General features: G+C 43.4%; 2 protein-coding genes across 2 annotated transcripts in view; one reads left to right on the top strand and one right to left on the bottom strand.

Moving 5' to 3' along the window:
• TDRD12 (tudor domain containing 12) overlaps window positions 1-3,186 on the top strand; it is an 80,385-nt gene extending 77,199 nt beyond the window's left edge. Inside the window, exon 32 of the mRNA XM_060253841.1 lies at window positions 2,990-3,186. Coding sequence (XP_060109824.1) covers window positions 2,990-3,096 — 107 coding nt within the window. The 3' untranslated portion in view covers window positions 3,097-3,186. The remainder of the gene's footprint in view (window positions 1-2,989) is intronic.
• Window positions 3,187-6,026: 2,840 nt separating this feature from the next.
• Window positions 6,027-27,027, bottom strand: part of SLC7A9 (solute carrier family 7 member 9) — a 34,380-nt gene continuing 13,379 nt past the window's right edge. The window contains exons 4-12 of the mRNA XM_060253943.1: window positions 25,196-25,321; window positions 22,914-23,013; window positions 21,935-21,979; window positions 17,918-18,041; window positions 14,351-14,454; window positions 11,543-11,639; window positions 10,907-11,056; window positions 10,137-10,311; window positions 6,027-6,088 (exon numbers count right to left, since the gene is read on the bottom strand). Of these exons, the coding sequence (XP_060109926.1) occupies window positions 6,027-6,088; window positions 10,137-10,311; window positions 10,907-11,056; window positions 11,543-11,639; window positions 14,351-14,454; window positions 17,918-18,041; window positions 21,935-21,979; window positions 22,914-23,013; window positions 25,196-25,321 (983 nt within the window). The remainder of the gene's footprint in view (window positions 6,089-10,136; window positions 10,312-10,906; window positions 11,057-11,542; window positions 11,640-14,350; window positions 14,455-17,917; window positions 18,042-21,934; window positions 21,980-22,913; window positions 23,014-25,195; window positions 25,322-27,027) is intronic.

The following is a 27,027-nucleotide window of genomic DNA, read 5'->3' as shown; positions in this document are numbered from 1 at the left end:
CGACTCAACCCCTATTACAGAGCAATATCAACACAGCGCTCTCTCTTCTCAATTCCCTGGGCCTTCGTGTGAACACATCCAAATCCCATCTCGAGCCTACCCAGGACATCAAGTTCATAGGGGCTCTCCTTCGCCCCTCGCTCCATCGTGCTTTCCTCCCCGAGGATCGAGCGACAACCATCATTACCTTAGCCAGGGCGATTCAACGACAGCCTCGTCAGTCTGCGTTCACAATCCAACGCTTGCTGGGCCTCATGGCCGCCACAACTTCTGTCATCTACTTTGCCAAACTACGAATGCGACCGCTACAGCTCTGGTTTGTACGAGCCTACCATCCTCAATTGCAACCGCAGAGCGTCTTACTCACTGTTCCCCAGAGAGCACTCTCTTCTCTCACATGGTGGACAATACCCAACAATCTCCTCGCAGGCAAACCATTTCTCCCAGCTCCTCCAGTGGCTGTTGTGACAACGGACGCCTCAAAGTGGGGATGGGGAGCCCACTTAGAGGACAAGACCGCCAGGGGCCTTTGGACACCTTCCGAGAGGGCTATGCACATAAACTGCTTAGAACTGATTGCTGTGCACAGGGCCCTCCTATCCTTTCTCCCACTGATCCACGGACGGCATATCCAGATTTCAACGGACAACATGGCAACCGTCTACTACATAAACAAGCAGGGAGGAACCAGGTCCCTCCGGCTGTGCCGTATAGCCATTCTGCTCTGGGAATGGTGTCTGGAACACGACATTTACTTGACTGCAGTCCACCTCCCAGGTGTGGAGAATGTACTGGCCGACTCCCTGAGCAGGTCTCGCCTGGACGACCGCGAGTGGTCCATCAACCCGACCTACCTTCGACGCATCTTCAGGTGTTTCGGGACACCCCAGGTGGACGCCTTTGCTTCCCGGGACAATGCCAAATGTCCTCGCTATTATTCCAGGAGGGGAAACGACGCCTTCCTACACTGCTGGACAGGCCCTCTCCACTATTTCTTCTCACCAACCCCTCTCTTGACTCGGGTACTGATAAAGATCATACGGGACGGCACGGACTGCATCCTTGTGGCTCCATGGTGGCCACGGCAGCCGTGGTTCACGAGACTTCTACAGCTCTCCAACCGCACCTACCGTCGGCTCCCTCTTGTGAGCGACCTCCTGTCCCAAGCCAGTGGCCAGATATTACATCACAACCCTCAGGTGCTAGCTTTAACGGCCTGGAGGATACACCCTCCTGCCTCTCCGCAGGGGTAGCCCACATCATTCTCAACGCAAGAAAGCCTTCCACAAGACTTTCGTACCAACATAAATGGAAGCGCTTCTGTTCATTCGCGACTGCTAACCATCTACATCCAGTGTCCACGCCTCTTAGTATGATCCTGGATTATTTACTTTCTCTACAAAAATCAGGACTCTGCTACTCATCCTTAAAAGTTCATCTGTCTGCCATCTCTGCGTTCCATAACCCGGTAGACGGCAAAACAGTTTTCTCTCATGCCTTGTCTAAGGCTTTTCTCAAGGGCATGTTGCACCTCAATCCACCTGTTAAACCCTTTGTCCCAACTTGGAGTTTATCCCTCGTTCTTTCCTGTTTGATGAAAGCACCTTTTGAACCTATGGCTACCGTTGACCTCAATCTTCTTTCCTGGAAGACAGCATTGCTGGTAGCCCTTACCTCGGGCAAACGGGCAAGTGATTTATGCGCCTTTCGCCACGATCCTCCATATACCATTTTCCACAGGGAAAAGGTTGTTATGAGACCAGACCCTGCATTCCTTCCCAAGGTTGTCTCCCAGTTTCACTTATCGACTTCAACTTCTCTGCCGACCTTTTTCTCTAACCCAACTGACCAAGGGCAACGAGCCCTGCATTCTCTGGACGTCAGAAGGGCTTTATCTTTCTACCTTGATCGTACACAGCCTTTCCGTAAGGACCCTAACCTGTTTGTGGCCTACGGGAAACCTCACAAAGGACGCAAAATTTCTACCCAGAGACTATCTAAATGGGTAGTTAGTGCCATCAGGTTGTGTTACGAACTGGCTAAACAGCCTCTGCCCGAAGGCCTTAAGGCTCACTCTACTAGAGCGGTTTCGGCGTCTTCGGCTTTCCTGCACGGCGTCTCCCTAGAGGACATTTGTGCGGCTGCATCGTGGTCCTCTCCTTCCACGTTCGTCTCCCATTATGCGCTGGACGTTCGTGCAAGACATGACGCCTCCTTCGGCCAAGCGGTCCTCAGATCCATCTTTCACTGAGCTTAACGGTGAGTGCATCCGCTTTGGTTATTGGCCATGTGACTAAACTTTGCTTTCTTTCACCAGCACGCCCCTCCAGAACATTTAGCTGGCTAGTCACCCATGTGTGGGACTGCACAGAGACCACGAAGAAGATAAACAGGTTGCTTACCTGTAACTTATGATCTTCGAGTGGTCACCTGTGCAGTCACACACGCCCACCCAGCCTTCCCCGCTGCTGACCTTTGGTACTTCTCGTTTAAATTTCTGTAGTCTCAGTGCCAGTGGCGGCTGGAAGAAACTGAGTGGAATGGGCGCTCTCCCCCCGCTCCAGGCATGCGCAGTCGCTGCCTGCTCCCCAGAGCGGGAGGAAAGCGCGCCAAAAGACGTTATAGACGAGCTATTGGAGCTCCGAGGTATGGATCCGTTGCCTGCGGCAAGACCCATGTGTGTGACTGCACAGATGACCACTCGAAGATCATAAGTTACAGGTAAGCAACCTGTTTTTCTTTCATCCAGCAGAAGGGGGCTTCCCCTGACAAGAGGGTCTTCTGGTGGAGGAAAGCAATTCTGCTAGCAGAATGGGGTCCAGCCTAGTGTCTACAATCCGAAGCAAGTTTTCTTTTGGGCCCTAACTTAGTTGAATTATGTTTGACCAAAGTCAGTCCATGCAGGGTCCTGTTGGTTAATTGCAGGCTGGATTGGAATGTTGTGGCTTTTATGCCCATGTGTACATAATGTGCCTTTTCCCTTAACCAGGCACAGGTCCTAAAAGGGTGTATCAGTTTGCTGCAGAGGACGAAGAAGAAGAGGATCAGTCATCCAAAGACAGTGACACAGACAGCGATGATTTGTCTGCCTATTAATTTAGGCTCAGAATTAGAGACTGAGATTGTCTTTCAGTCTTTACTCACGGAGGACTCCATAGAACCTTTCAGACTTAAAGGTGCTGTTTTCATAATTGGTAGAATTCTACGTACAATCCTTTTGCACACATACTTGGAAGTAATTACCAGTGAGTTCCATGGAACGTCTGTGCAACTGAACACATGCAGGATTGCCACGTTAAAATATTTTTACTGTGATCTTCAAAACATGAATTCCATGCTGGCCCTTTGATTTAACCCTTGGAGGCTGCAATCCTAAGCACTCTTATTTAGAAGTAAATGTCACTGAAGTCTGGCTGAGGCTGGCTCATGCAGCACAATGAGGCAGGGCAGAGTTCTGAGATGTAGTAGCGCTATGGGCTGTACCACTTCATGTGGGGGAAGGGGGACACATGCTTAATGCCCCATGTGAAAATCCCTACAAGTTTTTTTTCAAATTACATCAGCTCTCCCAAGTCTGTCAGAATATCTAGCTCCAGCCTTGGCTCATTTAAGACTGGGTTACTCCTTAAACTGTTAATGGTTTTGTGATGCTGAATGCATAAACTGTGAAAAGACAGAGCAAGTTTGTTTTCAGACTCTTGAAAAGTTCAAGTAGCTGATCCATTTAAGCTTATCCTTGTTTAAGAAGAATGTTTTTGTTTAGTTCCCTGTTTTTAAGTTGAATATGTAATACATGTAACTCCAAACATCTTTTTTTCTGATCCAAAAAAAAAATAATAAAGCTTAAAAATATACCATACATTGGCCTGAAACTTCAAACGTGTACATAGGCAGATAATCTTTAGTTACTGCAGTCCTTTGTACAGTTTTTTTTCTAGAAAACAAATAAATTGCATTGGAGATAGGTGTAAATTTGTTCCACCCTCACATAAAGCAAAGGTTGCTCAAGTATTTTTAAGAACTACTATATACAACCTGCCAGTTACACAGCAATTTTTCCACTACAAATCGTGTGTATTCTCACCCGTCATCAACAGAAAAGCAAAGGTGTGTGGGGGGGTGTTAAGCAGAAAAGCCAACCCAAGGGGAAGTTCCCCTGCTGTTCCTTTGAGAAAATTAGCATCCTCCAGCGTTTCCTGTACAGGTTTTTTTTTTTTTAATTGCAAACAAGTCTGCCACATGATGTCGGACCCTTATCCCAGGATATCTGGCCTTATAGTGCCAGTTGTAGTTATGGAAACCCAGTCTACTGGTGGACAGAATTATATAGTAATTAAAAAAAAATAATGCTTGGCTTCCCAGATGAAATGCCCTGAAATCATGTTATGAGTACTTTAGTGATGAAAAACCACAAGTATTTTAAATCCATCTTTAATTGGTTGAAGTTTGCAGAAGGTTTACTAATATATATGCATAGTAAATGATGTTTCATGCACACCTTGAGGGCATTCCTAACATTTCTGCTACAAAGAATAACACTAAGCCGTTGGTAGATCCAGGTGAGCAGCCATGTTGGTCTGAAGCAATAGAACAAAGTAGAAGTTAAAGGTGCTGGACTCCTACTAGGCTGTTGGGTTTTGAGAATGTGTAGACCTGGCAAAGTATAGCCGAGGGCGCAGACAGCTTTCCATGTGCCCACCTGCCAGATGAATGCATGCCTAACTGATGACATTTAGTGGTTAGTTGACAAATAAAATGTTGCATGTGTAGTCCCAAATACAGGTCCTAAAGTGCTACAGAATCTGTACAGATTAATTGTACAGATCCTAAAGTGCTACAGAATCTGTACAGATTAATTGTACAGATCCTAAAGTGCTACAGAATGCCTCTGACCTGCACTGTGCTGCATTTCTGAAACTGTTTTTTGCGATGTCATCAGAGGCAGCCCCCCTGCTGGGTTTGTGATCCCTGACTTGCACCCTTTTCAGTTTTAATTACCCAAGCAGGCTGCTGGATCCTTCCAGCAGCGAAGACTTCCTCATTAGCCCTTGCCCAAGGGGGCACAGTCAAGGATTTGATAAAGCCGTCTTCTCTGTTAGAGTTAGGAAGGGGTCATGCTGATCAGATGCTGCTGTCTATGTGCTGGCTAGTTTGCATGCATTCCTTTCTGCTTAAAAACCCAGAGATATTGACTTACATGGCAGAGCCCAGGAAGCTGTACTCTTCCCTTGCACCTCCTAGGGGGCTGAAACCAGAGTCTGGAGTTTCTTTTACAGGGCACAGACTCAGAACCATCTGCCCCTAGGCCTCAATGAGAGAGAACCTTGCAAATATATCCTCAGGTGAGGCAGGGCTGCTGCTGCTAACTTGCTGACAAAAAGCTATTCCCATAATCGGTTTAATGCTTCTGAAGAGTAAATGCTCTGCAAGAAGCTTAGCCTGTCAAATCTTCCCACCCTAATGCATTTGTTCTTCAGCTTCCAGAGCAAGCATCCAATCAGAAGGGCTGGGATCAGTGCCGATTCTTGATCCACATTCCTTTCCCTTTGTTATATTCTTTCCTTAGATAGCCTCTTGATTTCTGCCTCTAGCATACCTCTGAGACAGGTTTACCAGGCCTTTCTGAATGAGATTTTTATTTCCATGCTTCCACATTTGTTTGCTGGTAGAGGGCACTGTGATACTACTTGTTCTGTTCTCTTGTCTTGTTGAAGGGACTTCAGGCTTTTACTAGAGGCAGAAGTGCTTTCCTTTGCACAGTCCTGATAAGGGCTGAAATCAAATCTCAGGCCCAGAAACCCCTCATGCAGTTCAGGCCACTCCTGCCCCTGTTCAAATATTTTCCAACAGTGTTACCAACAGTTGACTTTTAAGTGCTGAAAACAATAAAAAGGAGTTGATTTCAGCAGAGCTGCCTCACAGGTGGGTTCTGATGCTGAGAGTGCTACAATCCTGGGTCCTGATGTCCAGTGCAGTTGCCTGTTTTTCAGGATCCTTCCTTCTTACGCACTGGGAGAAAACAGATGCTATTCTGTCACTCCTTCTGGAACAACTTCCAAAAGCAACTGAAAATGCATCGTGATCAGCCCTGCAATACAGAAATCACTGTGTTTATAGATCTTTCCTAGAAATATATTTTGCAGTGTTAAATAATAATAATTATTTTCAAACCAATTTAATTGCAATGTCATTCTCAGATACTGGAGGGGAACCTAGTCAAAATCACTAACCACCAGCTCAAAAAATGGCCCTGTAAAACTACCGTGATCATTCTTTTCTCCTTGACGCTCTAGTCATGTTCATTTTACTCAGTATTAACTTGTCAAGACTGGGCTGATTTGATACAGCCATTTTACTATCATGAAAAGAGGAATTGCAGTAGTTGGTATGGTGACTGAGTGAAGGGTGAGGACATCCTGATTTACAATGTTTAGACAAGGGGTGTCAAATATGTGGCCTGAGGGCTGGATCAAGCCCCCAAAGGGGTCCTATCAGGCCCGCAAACAATTCACTGTGATCTGCTTCCTTCTCTCTCTTGCTTCCTTCTGTATCACAGGCACAGCTTGCTTTGCCAGGCTTGCTCAATTGCACAAGAGCTATAGAGCAAAGCTTGTATTTTCTCCATTGGCTAACCAGCACATGAAGCTACAGCATAGACATCACCAGATTTTGATGCAATAATTCAGAGCGAGAGGTGTCAGTTATAAGAGACAGTTAAATAAAAAAAATAGTGCAAGAGTGCTAATCTGTTTAGCATATTTTTAAGTTTTTAAAAAATTAACTCTTGTCTGTGTCCTTTATAAAGTTTATATCTCCACTACCTGACATTGCATTTTATAACGCTCATGGCCTGGCCCTGCAAGGTCTCATTTATGTCAGATGCAGCCCTCATAACCAATGAGTTTGACACCCCCGGTCTAGAGGCCACAGGAGGAAGGTTGCAGGCCTAATGTGCTGAGAAATTGTAGATGTTTGTATACAAATGCTAGAAGAGTCCAAGGTAAAATGTGGGAGCTGGAATTCGTAGTGTTGGAGGAGAATGTAAACATTTTGAGCATTTCAGAAATTTGGTGGGATGAGAAAAATCAGTGGGATACGGTAATTCCTGGATATAAATTATATCAGAAGGATAGAGAGGGAAGGATCGGAGGTGGAATGGCTCTATTGGTCAAACAGCATAAGACTGAGAGTGTAAGAGAAATAGATTTACTTACAGAAATGCTACAGGTGGAAATAGTGTGCCCCAAAGGAAGTTTCACTCTGGGAGTTAACACCCACCAGATCAAAAGTTTGAGGATATTTTAAAAGCATCAAAAGAATTAAGGGAAGCAGCTAGACAAAATAACTGTTGTAATAGTCGATTTTAACTATCCATACATTGATTGGGTCAATATGTGCTCAAGTCAAGAGAGAGAGACTGGGTTTCTAGATAACTCTCAGTGACGGTGCCATGGAGCAGATGGTCTCAGAACCCTACCAAGGGAGACAGGTGATCTTGGACTTGGTCCTAAGTAATGCTCAAGACTTGGTGAGAGATGTAAATGTGATAATACTGGTCAGGAACAATGACCATGTTTATTAAGTTCTACATTTATGTAAACAGGGAGTTGCTCAAAAAGACCAACAACCACTTTTAACATTAGAAGGGATAACTTCTCTTAAATGAGGGGCTCATGAAGAAAAAAACAGAAAGGAAAGGTATGCAGGGTCAAATCCCTTTGAGAAACATGGAGATTTATGTAAAATTATGATCCTAGAAGCTCAGATAAAATGTATACCACACATTAGAAAAGGTACAAAAAGGTATTTAAAAAGGCCTTTATGGTTAATGAACAAAATAATGGAAGCAGTTAAAGATAAGATGGATTCCTTTAAGCAATGGAAGACAAGTTCAAGTGAGGTAAATAAAAGGGAGCACAGGCAGTGACAAATAAAATGCAAATCAATGATTAGACAGACAAAAGAACACTATGAGGAACATATTACAAAAAATATAAAAGAGCAACAATTAAAAAAAACTTCAAATACATTAGTGGCAGAAAACCAGCCATGGAGGCAATGGGGCCCTTGGATGATGAAGGGGTAAAAGGATTACTAAAGGGTGATAGGGAAATGGCAGAGAAGCTGAATGCATTTTTTTGCCTCTGTCTTCACTGTGGAAGATGGGAGGTGCTTGCCGTCTCCAGAATGCTGAGTCAGATTGCAGTGAGGAGGCCCTATGCCTGATGGACAAATTCATATTGGCATGCATTAACATGGCAAATGTGGTTCAGTGTGGGCAAATGCAAAGTAATGTGCATTGGAGCCAAAAATCCTAACTATAAATACACGTTGATGGGGTCCACACTGGTGGAGACAGATCTTGAAGTTGTGGTAGATAACTCCCTGAAAATGTTGATCCAGTGTGCGATGGCCATTTTAAAAAGACAAATGCAATACTGGGGATTATTAGGCAGGAAACTGAAAACAAATCGGCCAGTATTGTAACGCCCCTGTATAAATCGATGGTGCAGCCTTATTTAGAGTATTGTGTACAGTTCTGGTTCCTGCACCTCAAAAAAGACATAACATTGGGAAAAGTGCAGAAAAGGGCAATTAAAATGATTAAGGAGATGGAACATTTTCCCTATGAAGAAAGGTTAAAGAGGTTAGGGCTCTTTAGCTTGGAGAAATGATGACTGGGGTGACATGATAAGAGGTTTACAAAATTATGCATGGGGCAGAAAAGGTGAAGAAGTACTTTTCTCACAATACAAGAACTCATGGGCACTCAATGAAATTAATGAGCAGTAGATTTAGAACAGATAAAAGGAAGTACCAAAGAGTAATTAACATGGAGTTCACTGCCACAGGAAGTGGTGGTGGCTACAAGCAAAGACAGCTTCAAGAGGGGATTAGATAAACAAGGAGCAGGGTCCATCAGTGGCTATTAGCTGTAAGGTATAGATGGAACACTATGTCTGGGGCAGTGATGCACTGTATTCTTAGGGGGCAACTGTGGAAGGGCTTCTAAAATCTGGCCTGCAGTTGGACCACCTAATGTTTTGTGTTTTGTTTTTTACCACTGTGTGATAACAGAGTGTTGGACTGGATGGGCCATTGGCCTGATCCAACATGACTTCTCTTATGTTCTTAGAAGTAAACTAATCTTTGGCACTCACGGAACCACAGGACCAGATTACAGCCTCACAAAGGGCACTCGAGGTTTTACGCTGCCATCCTTGTATCAAACTATGCAAATCTCATTTTGAAAATGCAAAATAGATAATGGGGGTCTAAAGTGTGTCTTGCATTAAATAACAGCTGCCCTGAGGGCAGGTGGGGCTGACTGGAAGATCCAGCAATTATGTGTTGGTATATAGTAAGGAGCCTGTATGCTGATGCTGTGCAGATAAGGGCCCTGGGGAAAGTGTTGCCATCTATTACCTAGCAGGACTCCTGTACCTTTAATTTATCTGAGTCAGATTGTTATTTGTGTCAGATTGTCAGGGCTTTTTTTGTAGCAGGAGTCCTTTGCATATTAGGCCACACACTCCTGATGTAGCCAATCTTTCAAGAGCTTACAGTAGGCCCTGTACTAAGAGCCCTGTAAACTCTTGGAGGATTGGCTATATGAGGGGTGTGTGGCTTAATATGCAAAGGAATTCCTGCTACAAAAAAAAAAGCCCTGTAGATTGTAATGACCTTTGGCCATTGACAATAAACTATACCTACCTATTTTATCTGCCGTGCACCTCTTAGAAGAACAGGTGGCCTCCTGTTGGTGCAAAATGAATAGCCTGGTGCAAAACAATAGAGTGCTGGTAGCTCAGACCAACATTGAGTAGTCCAGCATTCTGCCTACCAGCGGTCAACCAGATGCCTCCAGGAGGTCCACAAGCAGGGCATGAATGTAACAGCCTCACAGCTCTTGTTCCCCAGCAACTGCTGTTCAGAGTTCTACTGCCTCTGCATGTGGAGGTTTCATTTAGCCTTTGTTGTTAAATCCAGAAGACTTTCCCTTAGAGCTTTCTCCACTAGCACAATTCCATTGGCAATAAAACATTCAAACACATTTACAGCAACACAATTTCCTGCCATTGCCACAAATATCCTAGTTAGATGGAAGACACTGTTGTTGTTTTTTAAAAACTTACTTGAAATTTTTTGAGTCCAGCTGAACTTAAAATGAACGAAAACGACATAAAAGATAAGTCCGCTAAGAATAAATAGAGCACAGTACAAATATGGCAGTTCGGGAGCAGTGATGATGGGTGCCAACACCAGCATGATGGATACTAGTGTCACAATTATGGGGATGATAATTGGTACCTGCGGAAGATGGAAAAACAATCATTCGTAATGAGATGGCCGGGGTCCCTGATTGGCTTGGACTTCATGGGGCTGCCTGCCAAGGAGTGGCGTTTTGGACCGCAAGATGGAAAAACGAGAGTTTAGTTGCACCTTCCTCTCTTTTTTTGCACTATACTATTGGTGTCTCTTCTGGTCTCTCTTCTGTTTACCCATCAGGCATGGGCAAATCTTGCTTGCAGGGGTTCTTAAAGAGTTTAATGCAAAATATAGGCAACAGGGTCATATGGACAATAGGAAGATGTGCCATGTAATCAAAGAAACTATGGAGTTAAACACATCTGGCATTACACTTACGTGGATTAGCCTCTTGAGTTCTTTTCTTGTAAAGCATATGACAAAGAGTTTAATCCAAAATATTTCAAGTTATAGGCAACAGGGTCGTATGGACAATAGGAAGCCAGATAAAAGTCCTGAGAGAATTTACTGAGAGGTTCTCTGATGCCACTCTTTGGACAGGATTAAGACCAGTTTACAGGTGCCAACCTCAGATAGGGCATGTAATCAAGGAAACAATGGAATGGAATTGAAGCACATCTTCTGGCGTTACACTTACACGGATTGGCCTCTTGAGTTCTTTTCTTGTAAAACGCATGACTATGAGTCCCAGTACAGTCAAGCCATAGAAGATCCAAGTGGCGAAGCTAAAGTAGTTGATGAGTGTTTCGATATCTCCAGGGATGATATAAATGATGCCTATTGCACCCTGGAATTAAACAGGGAGAGATTTCACAGTGCTGCAAGTGCAACTATGCTAATATTTACATACTAATGCAAGACTTTCAAATGTCAGTTATGATTATCATGCTGTTTACTGAAATCTCCTCATAGGTTCAAACTGCAAGATCTGTGATCAGATCACCATTCTTGTTTAAGTAATCCAGGAGAGCAGTTTGGACTGGGTACATGGGGGGCAGGGGTAGATATAATTTTTTTTTAAAAAAATGAGTGACTTTACTGTAGCTGTCGAGCATAGCTTGCCTCTTGTTTATATAAATCAATCTCTCTTCCAGCCAATTTGGAATTGCATTCCTAATACTTACAGGTTTCTGTCTGCATATTAACATGAATCCACCATTTAATCTCAGCACTTTCAATGAAAATGAGAAGGCCTAATTGTAAATACTTGCTTGGGGGGGGGCGTGTTTGCTGGAAGGTCTAATTTGGACACTTCTTAACTTATTATACTTACATATAATATGATTGCTGGCGCCGGAGTTAAGCGCTTAACACTGATGTAGGAGAGCACTTTTAGCATATGTCCTTCGCGACCTGCTACGTAAATAAGCCTAGAAATACAAATTGTTTGGGTTATCTCTTTGGATGGGGGTCCAGATGCAGAGGAGGACAAGAATGCTGTACTTTTAATGGTTCATAGCCTAGGGAAATGTTGCTAAGTGCAGCTTTCCCTTTAAGGACAAAACAATGCAGCATGTGCAGAAACTACATCTGGCTGGTTGGTGTTTTGGCATGAGAGGTCATTCTAAGGTTTCCCCACAGCATTGTAGAATTTGTGCACAGCACAAAACATACACAACCCTTTAGTAAATGGTAACTTACCACAGTGTGGATGCCTGGATTGCATACCTAAGTGCTGTCTAGTTGCAACTGACTTATGGCGACCCAAAGCAAGAGGCTTTCAGGGCAAGTGAGAAGCAGAGACGGTCTGCCATCGCATTCCACTGCGGAGCCTTCCTTGGTGGTCTCCAAGTACTGACCCTGCTTAGCTTCCATTTCACCCGCCCCTATTGGCAGCCTGCATTATCCTGCCCAAATTATAAGGAAATTTTTACTATACTGCTTCCTTGGGCTTCTGACCAGGTGCACTTGACAGGACAATACAAAAGACCAGCCTAACAAATGATTCATCCAAACCAGGGATTTTCTTTCTTTTTTTTGAGCAGGAACACAATGAAACACAGTTCCAGCTGGTTTGGTGTCAGGGGTGTTGCCTAATAGGCAAATAGGTTCCTGCTGGGCTTTTTTTCTACAAAAGCCCTGCATGAAACGATTATATCAGGGGGTGTGGCCTAATATGCAAATGAGTTCCGGCTGGGATTTTTCTACCCAAAAAAGGCCCTGATCCACACTATAATCGGTTAAAAAGGTAAAGGTAGTCCCCTGTGCAAGCACCAGTTGTTTCCGACTCGGGGGTGATGTCGCATCATGATGTTTTCACGGTAGACTTTTTTACAGGGTGGTTTGCCATTGCCTTCCCAGTCACCTACACTTTCCCCCCCAGCAAGTTTTACCAACCTCGGAAGGATGTAAGGCTGAGACAACCTTGAGCCGGCTACCTGAACCCATCTTCTGCCGGGTTCGAACTCAGGTTGTGAACAGAGAGCTCAGACTGCAATACTGCAGCTTTACCACTCTGCGCCATGGGGTAAAAACCACATGGTAAAAGGGAGTTCACATTTAATTACTTGATTGTACTTAAATCCTGTTTTCATTTTTTGCCTGGAGCTCCTGAAACAATGTTTGTAAAATACAAGAATCGGGGGAGGCGGGGGGACTAGATAATAAACAGATGGCGCTGTAAAAAGGAAGATGTGTAGGCAGGAGAGATGATGACCGAAAAAGACCTCCCCACGAAAGCTTCCAAATAAAATCTAAACAGATATTCCTGCATATGGAGAACATTTAATTCTTCTGAACATACTGAGAAAGTGAAGAGGGAACTCTGAGCAGATATAGGAGTAGGCCCGCGTGGCCATATGCCTGCTTCCTAGCTGCCCGTGAGAAAGTAGGCAATCCTACATAGCCATTGTTATGGTGCACGGAACAGTCCATCAGATCCAGAAGCAGGAGTATTAATAGGGTTTTGGCCTCACTCCATCACAATCCCTGTTTAAGCACTGATGTAAAAACTGGGCCACACAGGAGAGCATGAAAAGCCAGATGTAATGACTGCAGGTGTAATTATTGCAGATCAAGATGGGTAGCCACATTAGTCTGTCTGGAGCAGCAGAAGAGTCCAGTAGCGTCTTAAAGGCTAACTGCCACAGATTTTGTTAGTTTTTAAGTTGCTACTGGGCTCTTGCTCTTTTTCTACAATTATTTTCAAATTTTAATTCATTGTGGATTTAGAAATCAGGATGGCATCACCACATGTCCTGTGATTAGTGCAGGATAGTTAAGAATCCTTTGCTGGGTGAGTTGCCAAACTGATCCTGCTTTTGGGGGGGGGGGGGGCGGGGTTGTGAAGGGTCCCATGAGAAATCTTCCAACAGAGACCTTTCTTCTATTGCAAAAAATGTCTTTCTCCACTGAAGCAAGTGGAAGGAAGCCATAGTAGAAGAGAAAAGTGACTGGATCCTGCGAATTTAGGGGGAGGTATTTGTGAGTTTCCTGCATTGTGCCCCTGGAGATCCCTTCCAACACTATGATTCTATGATTTATATCCCATCCCTCACTCAGAGTCTCAGAGCAGCTTACAATCTTCTTTCCCTTCCCCTCCCCACAACAGACACCCCGAGGGGTGGGTGGGGCTGATAGAGCTCTTTCAAGAACTACTCTTGAGAAAGCAGCTCTTTCAAGAACTGTGACTGACCTAAGGTCACTCCAGCAGGTGTATGTGGAGGAGTAGGGAATCAAACCCAATTCTCCCAGATTAGAGTCCACCAGGGCTTTTTTGTAGCAGGAACTCCTTTGCATATTATGCCACACCCCTCTTATGCAGCCAATCCTCCAAGAGCTTACAGGGCTCTCATTACAGGGCCTACTGTAAACTCTTGGAGGATTAGCTACATAGGGGGGGGGGGGTGTAGCCTAATATGCAAAGGAGTTCCTACTACAAAAAAAGCCCTGGAGTCCGCGCACTTAACTGCTCCACCAAACTAGCTCTTCAGTAGTGGGGTTGTCTGATCTAACATGGTCATTGTGATGCTCTCAGCCACCTGCACGTAGTAGTTGTCTGCAATCTAGATCCTTGGAAAAGTGTTCACATGAACTTGTATATTTATGCTGGAGCTGCATATTCAATAGCTTTGAGTTTTACCTGCCAGAAGTGAAGCAAGTCCCGTTGGCAGAGCCAAGGGCTGAAAAAGCTACAAACAGAGGAACCACCCAAGAGGCAGGATAAAGAATTCTGTCTCCAAATGTCTGTGAAGGAAGAAATCAAAGCATGTTTTTTAAAAAACAGACTCTAGGATACAGCCACCCCAAAAGGCACTTTAAAAATGTATGCTTTGACGTTTACAAATTAGCACATCAACGTTATGCCGTGTTGATGTGTTTCTTGTCTCTCAGATGATTATTTATTTATTTATTTATTTATATTAGGATTTATACCCCGCCCTTCTCACCTAAGTGTCTCAGGGCGGCTTACAGCATAATAATTCAAACACTTCAGTTTAAAACATTTAAAAATACTATTAAAATACAATTAACCATAAATTAATAAAAACAAGATAGAATAAAACCGGCGGTCTATAGATGCATTTTGTTCCATCCAAGATATTTTCATTGTCAGTTAATATTATAGGCCTGCCGGAAGAGGGCTGTCTTACAGGCCCTGCGGAATTGCCCTAGATCCCGCAGGGCCCGCACCTCTTCCGGCAGCTGGTTCCACCAATAAGGTGCCGTTATTGAGAAGGCCCGATCCCTGATTATTGCTCTCAGAGCAATTAAAGCAACTTCCCCGCTGTCACCACCATAGTACTTACACAGATGAATTTATTAATATCTGTATAGCTATACAAACATAGCTTCACTTCAGGGGTGATACAGGAAAAGTGGTGCAGCGGTCTTTCTGGTCAAGTCCGTTACAGGGAAACCATTTCACCTTTTTGTCTTTCACATAGGCACATGTGTGAATGCAGATGCTTCTGTTCACATTTTAAAGTATAATCTAGGTTAATTAATTTTTAGAAGAGAATTTAAACTGTCTTTTACAATGTGCGTGTCTTACAAGCAAGAGCTCCTCCTTGCACAGAAAGGGCAAGTTAAACAGATAGCGGTCATATGCTGAATTCACCAGTAACAGTGATTCTGGCCAACTCTTCTGCATTTGGTGTTGATGTATGAAGGAATAGAAAGGCAGTTCTAAGCAGGCTTCCACTTTTTTGGGGGGGGGGGTTGTATTTTTTATGTGTGTGTGTGCATCTGGAAGTCATGGCGACCTCTAGTGACTGAACCCTACTGGGGGTCTGGAAAATATTCAGAGAGGTGGCTGAATAAAGTCTGCCCTTGCCCCCTGACTACTGGCATTTCAAGGAGGTCTCCCATCCAAGTACTTGCCAGAGTTGACCCTGCTTAGCGGTTCTGAGATCTGGTGAGATCAGGCTTGCCTGGGCTATCCAGGTCAGGGCCAGCTTCTATTGGGTTTTTGACGGCACAATCCTTCAGCTTCTCTAATCTAAGACCACTAATTTCAGTGAGCATAAATTGGAATAACTTCATAGGATGGCTATGCAGGAGGATGGAGGATAAACTAGAGTAACCCCGTAGAATTGAGGACTTCTAGTGTCTTGGCCCACTGATGGATCGCCTGATGGCACCTGGGTTTTTTGACCACTGTGTGACACAGAGTGTTGGACTGGATGGGCCATTGGCCTGATCCAACGTGGCTTCTTTTATGTTCTTAATTGCACTATAAAGCAACAATTGGTTATTTGGAATCTCATTTCAACCTTCCTGTACTTAACCCATGTAATTTCAGTCTTAGGTATTGCTTCAGTAGAAGCCAAGGACATTATAATCAAAGCCATCTATCAAGTTTAAAACTTGGTTTGCGTTTCTACTCTTTTCTGTGTTGTATTTTATGGGTACATTCTGTGCAACCAATCATTTTCACTGCAATATTAATTAAAGATGCCAATAATAAAATCTGAAATGTTTTCTAGCATGCTTGCTTGGTTTTCCTCCTTCAGTGTTAGCAGAAGGCAGATTAAATGGCCACTCTTTGGCAGTTATGATAGGGAGATTCTTGAACTTGTCTTGCCCAGAACAAATTTGCTGCTATTCTTTATGCATAATTGATACTAATGCACCCATTCTCCTGGAGTGTCCATTGTATATAGCCTGAGAAGATATTACATTCACCTTGCCAGTCAGTAGGGTTTCCATTGCCCACCCCCGACAGGGTTTTCACCAATTTCAAGGCCTTCAACCTACTGACATGGAGATGTCCAGCAGGGGGAGCCCTGCCCTCGAAAAGCTCCATCATTGCCCAGTATGATGACATCATCCAGAAGTGACATCATAGCACCAGGCATATTGTGCAACAATGACACTCTTTGGGGGCAGGGCTCCCCCACCAGCCATCTCTATGCCAGTGGGTTGGAGGCCCCAAAATCAGACGAACTCTCACCAGCAGCCAGGTAAGATCTGGCAACCCTATCAGTCAGCCTTAGGGTTGCCAATCCCCAGGTGGGGGCAGGGGATCCCCCGGTTTGGAGGCCCTCCCCCGCTTCAGGGTCGTCCGAAAGCGGGGGGAGGGGGAGGAAATGTCTGTTGGGAACTCTTATTATTCCCTATGGAGATTTATTCCCATAGAAAATAATGGAGAATTGATCCGCAGGTATTTGGGGTTCTGGGGGGCCTGTTTTTTGAGCTAGAGGCACCACATTTTCAGTACAGCATCTAGTGCTTCTCCCTAAAATATCCCCCAAATTTCTAAACGATTGGACCAGGGGGTCCAATTCTATGAGCCCCCAAAGAAGGTCCCCCTACCCTTCATTATTTCCTATGGAAGGAAGGAATTGAAAAGGTGTGGCGTCCCTTTAAATGTGATGGCCAGAACTCCCTTTGGAGTTCAATTATGCTTGTCACAGCCTTGATCTTGGCTCCACCCCAATGTCTCCTGGTTCCACCCCCAAAGTCCCCAGATATTTCTTAAATTGGACTTGGCAACCCTAGTCAGCCTGCTCTGATTCATATCCCTATCCAGAGATCGTTTTGTAGAAAAATAGGTGGTGGAGCTCATCCAGGATTGTTATGTAGCTGCACCTACTATTCAATGGACAATGTGGGAAGGAGGTGGAACTCTCAGAAAGGTTCAGGAGCTGTGCTCCTGTGAGATCCCGCTGAATCTGAGGCCTGTCCCTATGAGATGGTTACATCTCTACTTGCTGATAAGGATCCAGGAAAACCCCTAGCAGTTATAAAAAAAAAATTTAAAACTTCTTTTACCTATTGGATATCAGGGCTTTTTTTGAACAGGAACACAGTTCCGACTGGCTTGGCACCAGGGGGTGTGGCCTAATATGCAAGTAAGTACCCGATGGGCTTTTTCTAAAAAAAAAAAAACAAAACCCCTGTGTGAAACAATGGTGACATCAGGAAGTGTGGCCTAATAATCAAACGAGTTCCTGCTGGGCTTTTTCTACTAAAAAAAAGCCCTGATTATAATAACTATCCCCATCTACCCTCCATAGAAAGGGTTTCCAAACCTTGGGAAATATCAGGATTTTGGTTTTCTCATAAACTATTCACTGCTCAAGATCTATGCATCATAGAGCTTTCATTGGACAAAAGGAAAGGAAAGGTTTCTACTATTTGAACCAGATCTGAAGCAAAAATAGTTTCTGGAAAGTTCAGCTTGACTCTTTTTTTGTTAACTCACCACAGCAACTGCTGGGGACTGCAGAAGTTCTGTTGAAGTCATCACCGTGAAATATGAAAGGTTGATAAGAGTATAACAAACTGTGACCAGGGGGATTCCAATAATGATAGCCAGTGGTAGATTCCTAAATAATATGCAGACATGTATTATCAGATTATTCTCCCCCACCTTGTTTAGAAAGATCTTCAGAAAGATGGGTGATGCCTCCCCATAGCCAGGAATATTTATTTATTTACTTCATTTATATCCCTGCCTTTCTCCCCAGTGGAGATCCAAAGCAGCTTACCTCATTCTCTTCTCCTTCATTTTAACCTCACACCCAGGGGTGGAATTCTAGCAGGAGCTCCTTTGCCTATTAGGCCACACACACCCCGATGTAGCCAATCCTCCAAGAGCTTACAAATAATAACCTTGTAAGCTCTTGGGAGGATTGGCTGCATCAGGGGGTGTGGCCTAATATGCAAAGGAGCTCCTGGCTGGCATTCCACCCCTGCTCACAACAGCCCTGCAAAGTAGTTTAAGCTGACAGATGTGACTGGTCCAAGGTCACCCAGTGAGCTTCCATGGTAGAGTGGGGATTCAAACCTGGGTCTTCCTAATCCTAGGCCAATCCTCTAGCCAGAATGCCATGCTTATATTAAACAAGAGTGTCCAAATATTTTTCTACACTAGATTTGTATGTGAATGTTGTGTTCCATTTTAAGACTGGACTGTTTGCTTTAATTGTGGCAAACTGCCTCCAGGGAGGCATAACAAACATACAAATCCTTCATTAAAAATTAATTTGAGTCCTTCTTTTGGTCTGAAAGCACATTGCTTGTGCATATCTATGAGGAGAGCTAGGATGGACTGTATGTTTTATGTAGTTCCATTATCTCTTTTTCCACAATTTTTGTTTATTTATATACAATGCTTATATACAGAGAATAACAGAGTTACAGTAGAGACATAATAAAGCATTACTTTTCATTACACATACATACCTTCATATAAAATAAAATTGTACAAAAATAAAATAATCATGAAAAAAGAATACTCTTGTGAATTACCCGTTGGTTAAGTGAAGAGGAAAGGGTGATGTCAACGTCTATCTTATCCAGAATTGGGTACCACTTTGCATAAAAATTATTAGCTGCCTTTATCGGGTCTATATTGTCAATATCAGCTGTGATTTTCTCCATCGTGATGAAATCCCAAATTTTAAGGATCCAATTATCTATAGACAAATTAAGATTAGATTTCTAATTCTGGGCTATTATATTCTTGGCTGCTGTTATAAGCGAAATAATAAGAGATAGTTTAGACCTTGAAGTCTTAACAGATTGCCAATCATTTAGAATGATGATGTCCACTTGTCTTGGGATAGTAATACCGGATATGTTTTCTACTTGGGTAATAATTTTTTGCCAAAAAGAATTAACAATCAGGCAATCCCACCAACAATGTATTGAAGAAGCTTTCATGCCACAGTTTCACCAACAAAGTGAGGAATTACTAGGGTCAATGCTAGCGAAGTGGGAGGGAGTGCGATACCATTTTGACATAATTTTATAATTCTGTTGAAAACTAGCTATTGATTTGGTCTTACAAACTTCTGATTCCCATATGGCATCCCATTGTGTGTTAGTAAGTGTGACTTTGCATTCTTTGTGCCATTTTTCACAGTAGGATGGTAAAGAGTTACAGACCTGCTGTAATAGGATATGGTAAATTTTGGAGATTAGACCCTTGGAATTTAAAGAAGAATGAGAAATCAAATATTCAAAATCCGTTTTAGGCCTTGTAGTAGACATTCTTTAAAAAGAACTGTTAAGGAAATGGCAGATTTGTAGGTATTCAAACCAAGGGATCTTAATAGATGCGGAGTCCTCCAACTGAGCCTTGGTCTTAATTTTGTTGTTGCTAAAAGTTGAAAGAGAAAGACCACTGAAGCAGATTCCCATGAGCAGAATGAAGGAAACTGAAAAGCTGGGGGAAACCAAGGGCTGTTTTAGAAATGAGGAAAGAATAGATAAATCAGGGGCCAGAGCCTTCCAGACTTGGTCCCAAATAGTGATTAGGGCCTGACTGAAAGTGTTGATTATAGTCAAAGAAGGGCGATCTTTTTTCTTTAGCCATAAAAATTCATGATATTTGTAGGGAGATATGTGAGTCTCCTCAATGTAAACCCATAATGGGCACAGTCTTATATATAATATAGTGACCATGGAACATAGGCTTTATAATAAAGATACAAATCAGGGAAAGCTAATCCTTTATTTTTGGGCCTTCTGGATTGTAACAAAATGGATTCTTGGAGGTTTATCACCCCATATAAAGTTTGTCAGTAGGGCCTGACACTTCTTAAATAAGGCTACAGGAATGTTAATGGGAAGAGCGAAATAAATAAAGAAATTTTGGAAAAATAAATGACTTGATTGTGTTAATCCATTCTATCCAGGACAGAGCTAAGGAATTCCAAGATTGTAAGGTTGTTGAAATTTGATGATATACTGCTGAATAATTAATTTTGAGAAGATCCTTAAGATCGACCGGAATCTTTACACCTAAATATGACCACGATGAACTGATCCATTGATAAGGGTAAGAGGTTCTAATTGAAGACTGGGTATCGGAGGAGATTTTTATTGGGAAAATAAGGGATTTAGATAAATTAATAGATAAACCAGAGTATTTTCCAATATCTAAGAAAAAAGGAGACAGTACAGACAAAGATTCCAAAGGTAAAGAGCCATGTTATCAGCAAATAAGCTAATTTTGTAATTAATATTGTTAATACTGATGCCATGGATTAATGAAGATTCCATTATCTTTTTAAGAAACTTGGGATTCTGCTGGCACGTATCCTACCGGAGGCTGGTAGAGAGCCTTCCTCCATTGTAAATGGCCCTTTCATTGGGGCAAGATCCACCTATGTCAAAGATGCACTTCCAGCTTTGCTCTCTTAAGAGTAGGGCTGCCAGGTATCCTCAGCCACTGGAGAGGGATGAGGGGAGGTAGGATTGTAAAATCTGGGTTGGGAAACTCCTGGATATTTGGAGCTATCCTAGGGAGTGCAGGGACCTCTGCATGGTACAATGCCACAGAGTCCACCGTCCAAAGCATCCATTTTCTTCAGGGGAACTGATCTTTGTGATCTGGAGACAAGCTGTAATTTCAGCGGATCCCCAGGTCCTACCTGGAGACTGGCCTCTCTCATTAAATGGTCGGCTATATCCTGCTGTTTATTATATTTTTACCTCATCTTTCTTTTTCAAAAATCAAGGCAGCTAACAAAGAAGTATACAACACACAGTGGTGAAAGTGGTCCTTAGGGCTTTTTTTGTAGCAGGAACTCCTCTGCATATTAGGCCGCACACCCCTGATGTAGCCAATCTCCCAAAAGCTTATAGTAGGCCCTGTAAGAAGAGCCCTGTAAGTTCTTGGAGGATTGGCTACATCAGGGTGTGTGGCCTAATATGCAGAGTTCCTGCCACAGAAAAAGCCCTGCTAGTCCTCCCTGTCGCTCCTGAAGAGTGGCTGGTGAAGGGCAGGGGGAGAGTTGAGACCTGTAATAAAGGGATCTCCTCTTTGCCTTCTTTCTGCTAAGCTACAAAATGGCTAGCAGCTGATTGTGTCGGAGTGGTGCTGAGGATGTAACGAGTGAAAAACCAGACAGGGAGGAAACACCTTGGTGCCTCCTCCCAGCCCCCCTTTGTGCTGTTTCCCTTCTTAAAATTCTCTGTTCCCCTCCCTCCCTCATCTGCTACTGCTGGAGAGAACATACAGCTAAAAGCAGTTTGGGGTGGATGGAAGGAACAGTTTTCACTGGCAAATGCCACAAAGGGAAAACATTAGGAAATCTCCCCCCACACATACACACACGAGAGATGGCTTCAGATTTCAGCCTATACAGCATAAAAAGGGAAAGCGGGAATCAATGAACTGAACAAACAAGTAATTAAAATACACAGACAATACCTAAGCTGAAGGGTGTGATGGGAAGATGCTGCTACAGCTGCTTTATGTTTCTCTTACCTGTAGGGATTTTTAAGCTCTTCTGTGATATAATTGAGCTGATTCCTGGAAGAAAAGAAGCACCAAAAATGTTACTTCCCAAGCCCTCAGTCCTATTCACATATACTCAGAAGAAAAGTCCATTGAACTGAGTGGGTTTCCTTTCTGGATAAGTGTGCCCTGGACTGCAAATTGATTGGAAGATCAGATGTAGTTCCTGCAGTATTTAAAACACTGCTGTTGATAATATAAATGAAGAAGAAGACCGTAGATTTATATCTGTCCCTTCTCTCTGAATCAGAGTCTAAGAGTGGTTTACAATCTCCTTTATTCTCTTCCCACACAACAGACACCCTGTGAGGTAGGTGGGGCTGAAAGAGCTCTCACAGAATCCACCCTTTCAAAGACAACTCTGCAAGAGCTATGGCTGACCCAAGGTCATTCCAGCAGCTGCAAGTAGAGGAGAGTGGAATCAAACCCGGTTCTCCCAGGTAAGAGTCCGCACACTTAACCCCTACACCAAACTGGTGTATGCCTTTTTAGCCTCAAGGTATGCTGGTGCCAAGCCATATTTCCATTCTGTGGGTTTTGCACCTAAGGAACAATCTTTATACAACCCTGGCATGATGAGGAGAGATTAAAATAAGGCATAAAAAGCGCCGGAACATATGTTTATTTACTGACGGTATTTTTCATAAAAATGCTCCAGCTGTTTTACAAAGTTAACACAAACAACAACAATGAAAGAATCTCAACCAATCATAAAACACAGATAAGCGTCAATAGCAAATTCAAAGCAGCGGATGGAGCTACCCTGTTTTTCAGATAAGCTCTTTTTCCAAGAGTCCGCTGTTATGATTCTGAGAAGCAAGAAAGCACACGGCAACATTCCCAGAATAGCTTTATGACAGCATGATGAGGAGAGATTAAAATAAGGCATAAAAAGTGCTGGTAACATATGGTTATATTTTAACTGCTAACAGTAATAAAATTGCATTACCATCCGTCGTATGCCCAGAGTCCATTATAAAAGGCCAGACTAATAGCACCCACCGAAAGTGGGGGACCATCGAATGAATTATTTAAGTTCTGTGTGTTTCCTGCAAACAAACAGACTATATCAACACTTTAAAAGTACACATTTGGTACATCTGATGAAGTGGCCCATTGTTCTTTCATTTTTTACAGTGCTACAAGGCTACTATTTTTATATCAATACTGGTCTTGAACCATTTATTTTAAGGTATTTGCATATTGTCCTTTTCCCCCAGGTGTATCTCTGTACATGTGCCCCCCCCCCAGTATTTCAGATCACATGCAATTATTCCTCAGTACATCTCAAGCGACTATATAGATCCTGCAGAGTGATACACAGTTAAACTGACCATATAATGTCTGTGTACTCCAAAGGCACAAATTCATTCCCTTAAAAAAAGTGACTGGCCTCAGTTGATAACAGTGCTGTAGACATGTAGCTATTTTCCAGGTGCAATAATAAGGAGTCTTCTGGCATCTTAAAGTCTATGAAATGTGTTGTAGCAGAAGTTTCCATAATCCAGAACCCACTTCACCAGAGGCAGGGGTGGCCAAACTTGCTTAATGTTGGAGCCACATAGAATAAACATCAGATGTTTCAGAGCCACCAGACAAGAACATCAGATGTTTCAGAGCCACCGGAAGGAAGGAAGGAAGGAAGGAAGGAAGGAAGGAAGGAAGGAAGGAAGGAAGGAAGGAAGGAAAATGGGGAGGGGGAAGAACGCAACTTTAAATGCATTCTCCAAGCCACCAGCCAACAGAGTGGTGGAAGCTTTGAGAGCCACACAATATGTGTGAAAGAGCCACAATGTGGCTCCTGAGCCACAGTTTGGCCACCCCTGACCAGATGTATGCATATTTGTTTTTTGCCATCAAATCACAACTGATTTATAGCAGCTCTGTAGGGTTTTCAAAGCAAGAGATGTACAGAGGTGGTTTGCCATTGCCTGCCTCTGCCTGGACTTCCTTGAAGGTCTCCCACCCAAATACTAACCAGGGCTGATCCTGCTTAGCCTCCAAAATCTGATGGGATCAGGCTAGCCTGAGCTATCCAGGTCAGGGATCAAATAGGTCTATCCCCACACACACTCAGAGCTTTTTTATAGCAAAAGTCCAGCATGAACTAATTTGCATATTAGGCCACACCCGTGACACCAAAACAGCCAGTACTGCGTTCCTGCTCAAAAAAAGCCCCGCATGTATTCACGAAGAGGCATATCTATGTCTATCTATATTAAAACATATACAGACAGCACACAAATATATATATGGCAACTAAGTACAATAATATTTAATGCACCTGATGAAGTGGTTCTGGCTCTCCCAGACTTTTTGGCACATACAGTACTCTTTGTTGATTTGGCTGCAACACACTAACACAACAACCCGTCCTGAATTTGCCAGCATAATGCTGTTATTTTCACAAATGGTTTTATATTATCCCTCGCAAGATCTTCTCTTCTAAGTGGCAATTGCCCACAGCTTTAGGCTAGCTTTTAAAAACCTACTGGAACAGAACAGGTTGCTTCTCTGTAGCTGTTGTCCTTCGAGTGGCCACCTGCACATACATGTGACCCCCACCCACCCCACAGCAGGTGCCTGACGTGCTGCGGCATTTTAGAAGCGATGGAGCAGGAAAATACAGCACTTCTCCCTTGTGCAAATGCAGTCGGAGCTGTATGTCTGAGGGGGAAAGATTTCCATGGCTAAATGCTAGCTCTAAAGGTTTTGGAATTGAAGCCCTGTCCAAGTCCAAAGCCTATCAGTGTGATGCACATAAGTGATTCCCCTCCTCCTGTCTTTTGTGCTGAAGGTTTGTTTTGAACTCATATGGATTTATTTACATGGAAAGCAGCATTTAAAAAGTCAGTGAACAGATATTTCCCCACAATGAAAGCCAACCACCTCTCAAACTAAGAAGAAGAGGAGATTGGATTTATACCCCGCCCTTCACTACCTGAAGGAATCTCAAAGCGGCTTACAATCTCCTTTCCCTTCCCCTCCCCACAACAGACACTCTGTGAAGTCGGTGGGGCTAAGAGAGCTCTCACAGAAAGTGCTCTTGAGAGGAACAGCTCTGTGAGAATTTGTGACTGACTCAAGGTCACATCAGCAGGTGCATGCAGAGGAGTGGGGAATCAAACCTGGTTCTCCCAGATAAGAGTCCGCACACTTAACCTCTCTACACCAAGTTGAGAAACAGCCATTGTAAATAACCTAGAGACTGCTGCACAGATACTAACGTACCTTTGGCAAGGAGGACAAGTCCACTTACAATGATAATTACGACGATCACCATTTTAGCAGCGGTGAAAAAATTCTGCAAGTAGCTTGCTAACTTTACACTCAGAGAATTCACTAAAGTAATGATCACTAGGGAAAAGGACAGGAATGAAAAAAGGATCAGAAATACCACAAATCAGATCACATCAGGCTCCAGTCTTCATACATTAAAATATTGGGGGAGGGGTTCTTTCCATTTTTCAGCACAGTTTTAAATTGTAAACACCACGCTATTTTGTTACAAATTTAACAACAAAGAGCATTTTTTAAAAATGTACTTCTGTCCACAATATGTGAGCAGGATTAACAACCTTTCGCCTGTATTTATTACATACAAAACTTGACATAGCTGAAAATATATAGCGCAACTGAGAGCAAAACAGGGGCAGAAGACGAGGCCCCAAGGAAGGAATGGTTTAGCAAAAGTGACTGAAGATTTGTTTGAGATGAGATTAAATGTTGGGTCATACTCTTCAGTCAATAGAGTTCCACACAGAAATCTATGGAATGTGGGTCTCACAGCGAGACTGTTCATTATGCACTCTGCCCTGAGGAGGAGGCAGTTATCTGTTTAAGCAGGAAGAAATACTTGAAAGACATGTTTGAGATGTTGTATAAAGCAGAGGCTCTTTGCTGATGGAAAAATGTGGTCAAAGCTGCTCCCCCCCCCTTTTTTTTACATCACTGCTCATTGTACCACCATCACCACTCCGTTCAGCTCTCTCAGACAACCAGAGATAAATGCATTTGTCCTCATGGAGCCTGCATCTACTCTCTGCTTGTCTCTGCTTGCCTGTCTCTGTGAAGGCTGCACCCTAAGAGGCTTGGATTGGGAAGTTCTGCCCCTGACCGTTCCTTCCACTTGCAATTCTGACCCAATTTGTTCAGGGAGCTGCCATTCCACTGTACCACACTGATGCAATCCCATCTAGAACAAAGTAGGAGTCAAGTGTCACCTTTAAGATCAACAAAGTTTTATTCAGAATGCAAACTTTTGCATGCATGCATACTTCTTCAGACGAGGGGATGGTGCATGCATACAAAAGCTTACTTTCTGAATAAAACTTTGTTGGTCTTAAAGCTGCAGCTTCTCCTACTTTGTTCTACTGCTTCAGACCAACACAGCTGCCCACCTGTATCAATCTCATCTAGTTAGTTTTGCAAGCCATCAAGTGGTGGCTAGAAACCTGGGATTTCAACTGAACTCCAAGCGACAGAGATCAGTTCACCTGGAGAAAATGGCTGCTCTGGATGGTGGACTCCAGGGGTTTTTTTGTAGCTGGAACTCCTTTGCCTATTAGGGCACACACCCCTGATGTAAACAATCCTCCATGAGCTTACAGGGCTGTTATTACAACGTTCGGGGGTCATTTTGTGGGAAAATAGGTGGTGGAGCTCATCCAGTAATTGTTATGTAGCTGCACCTGCTATCCAATGGGCAAGGTAGGTAGGTTGGGAGGAGGAGGGGGAATCCTCAGAAAGGTTCAGGAGTTGTGCTCCTGTGAACTTCTGCTGAACTCAAGGCCTGACAAGGCCTACTGTAAACTCTTGGAGGATTGACTACATCAGGGATGTGTGGCCTAATAGGCAAAGGAGTTCCTGCCACAAAAAAAGCCTTGGTGGACTCTATGGCATTATACCCCACTGAAGCTCCTCCCCTCCCCAAACCCTACCCTTCTCAGGCTCCACCTCCAAAATTTCCAGAGCTGGCAACCTTGGGAAGCTGAGCTATGACAAACCAAAGGCAGACCTGGGAGCAAGGAAGTTGCCTGCTGTATATCAGCCATTGGCATTTT

This window comes from Heteronotia binoei, chromosome 14, assembly GCF_032191835.1.
Source record: "Heteronotia binoei isolate CCM8104 ecotype False Entrance Well chromosome 14, APGP_CSIRO_Hbin_v1, whole genome shotgun sequence".
Taxonomy (NCBI): Eukaryota; Metazoa; Chordata; class Lepidosauria; order Squamata; family Gekkonidae; genus Heteronotia; species Heteronotia binoei.
This window is presented reverse-complemented; position numbering and strand designations above follow the sequence as displayed.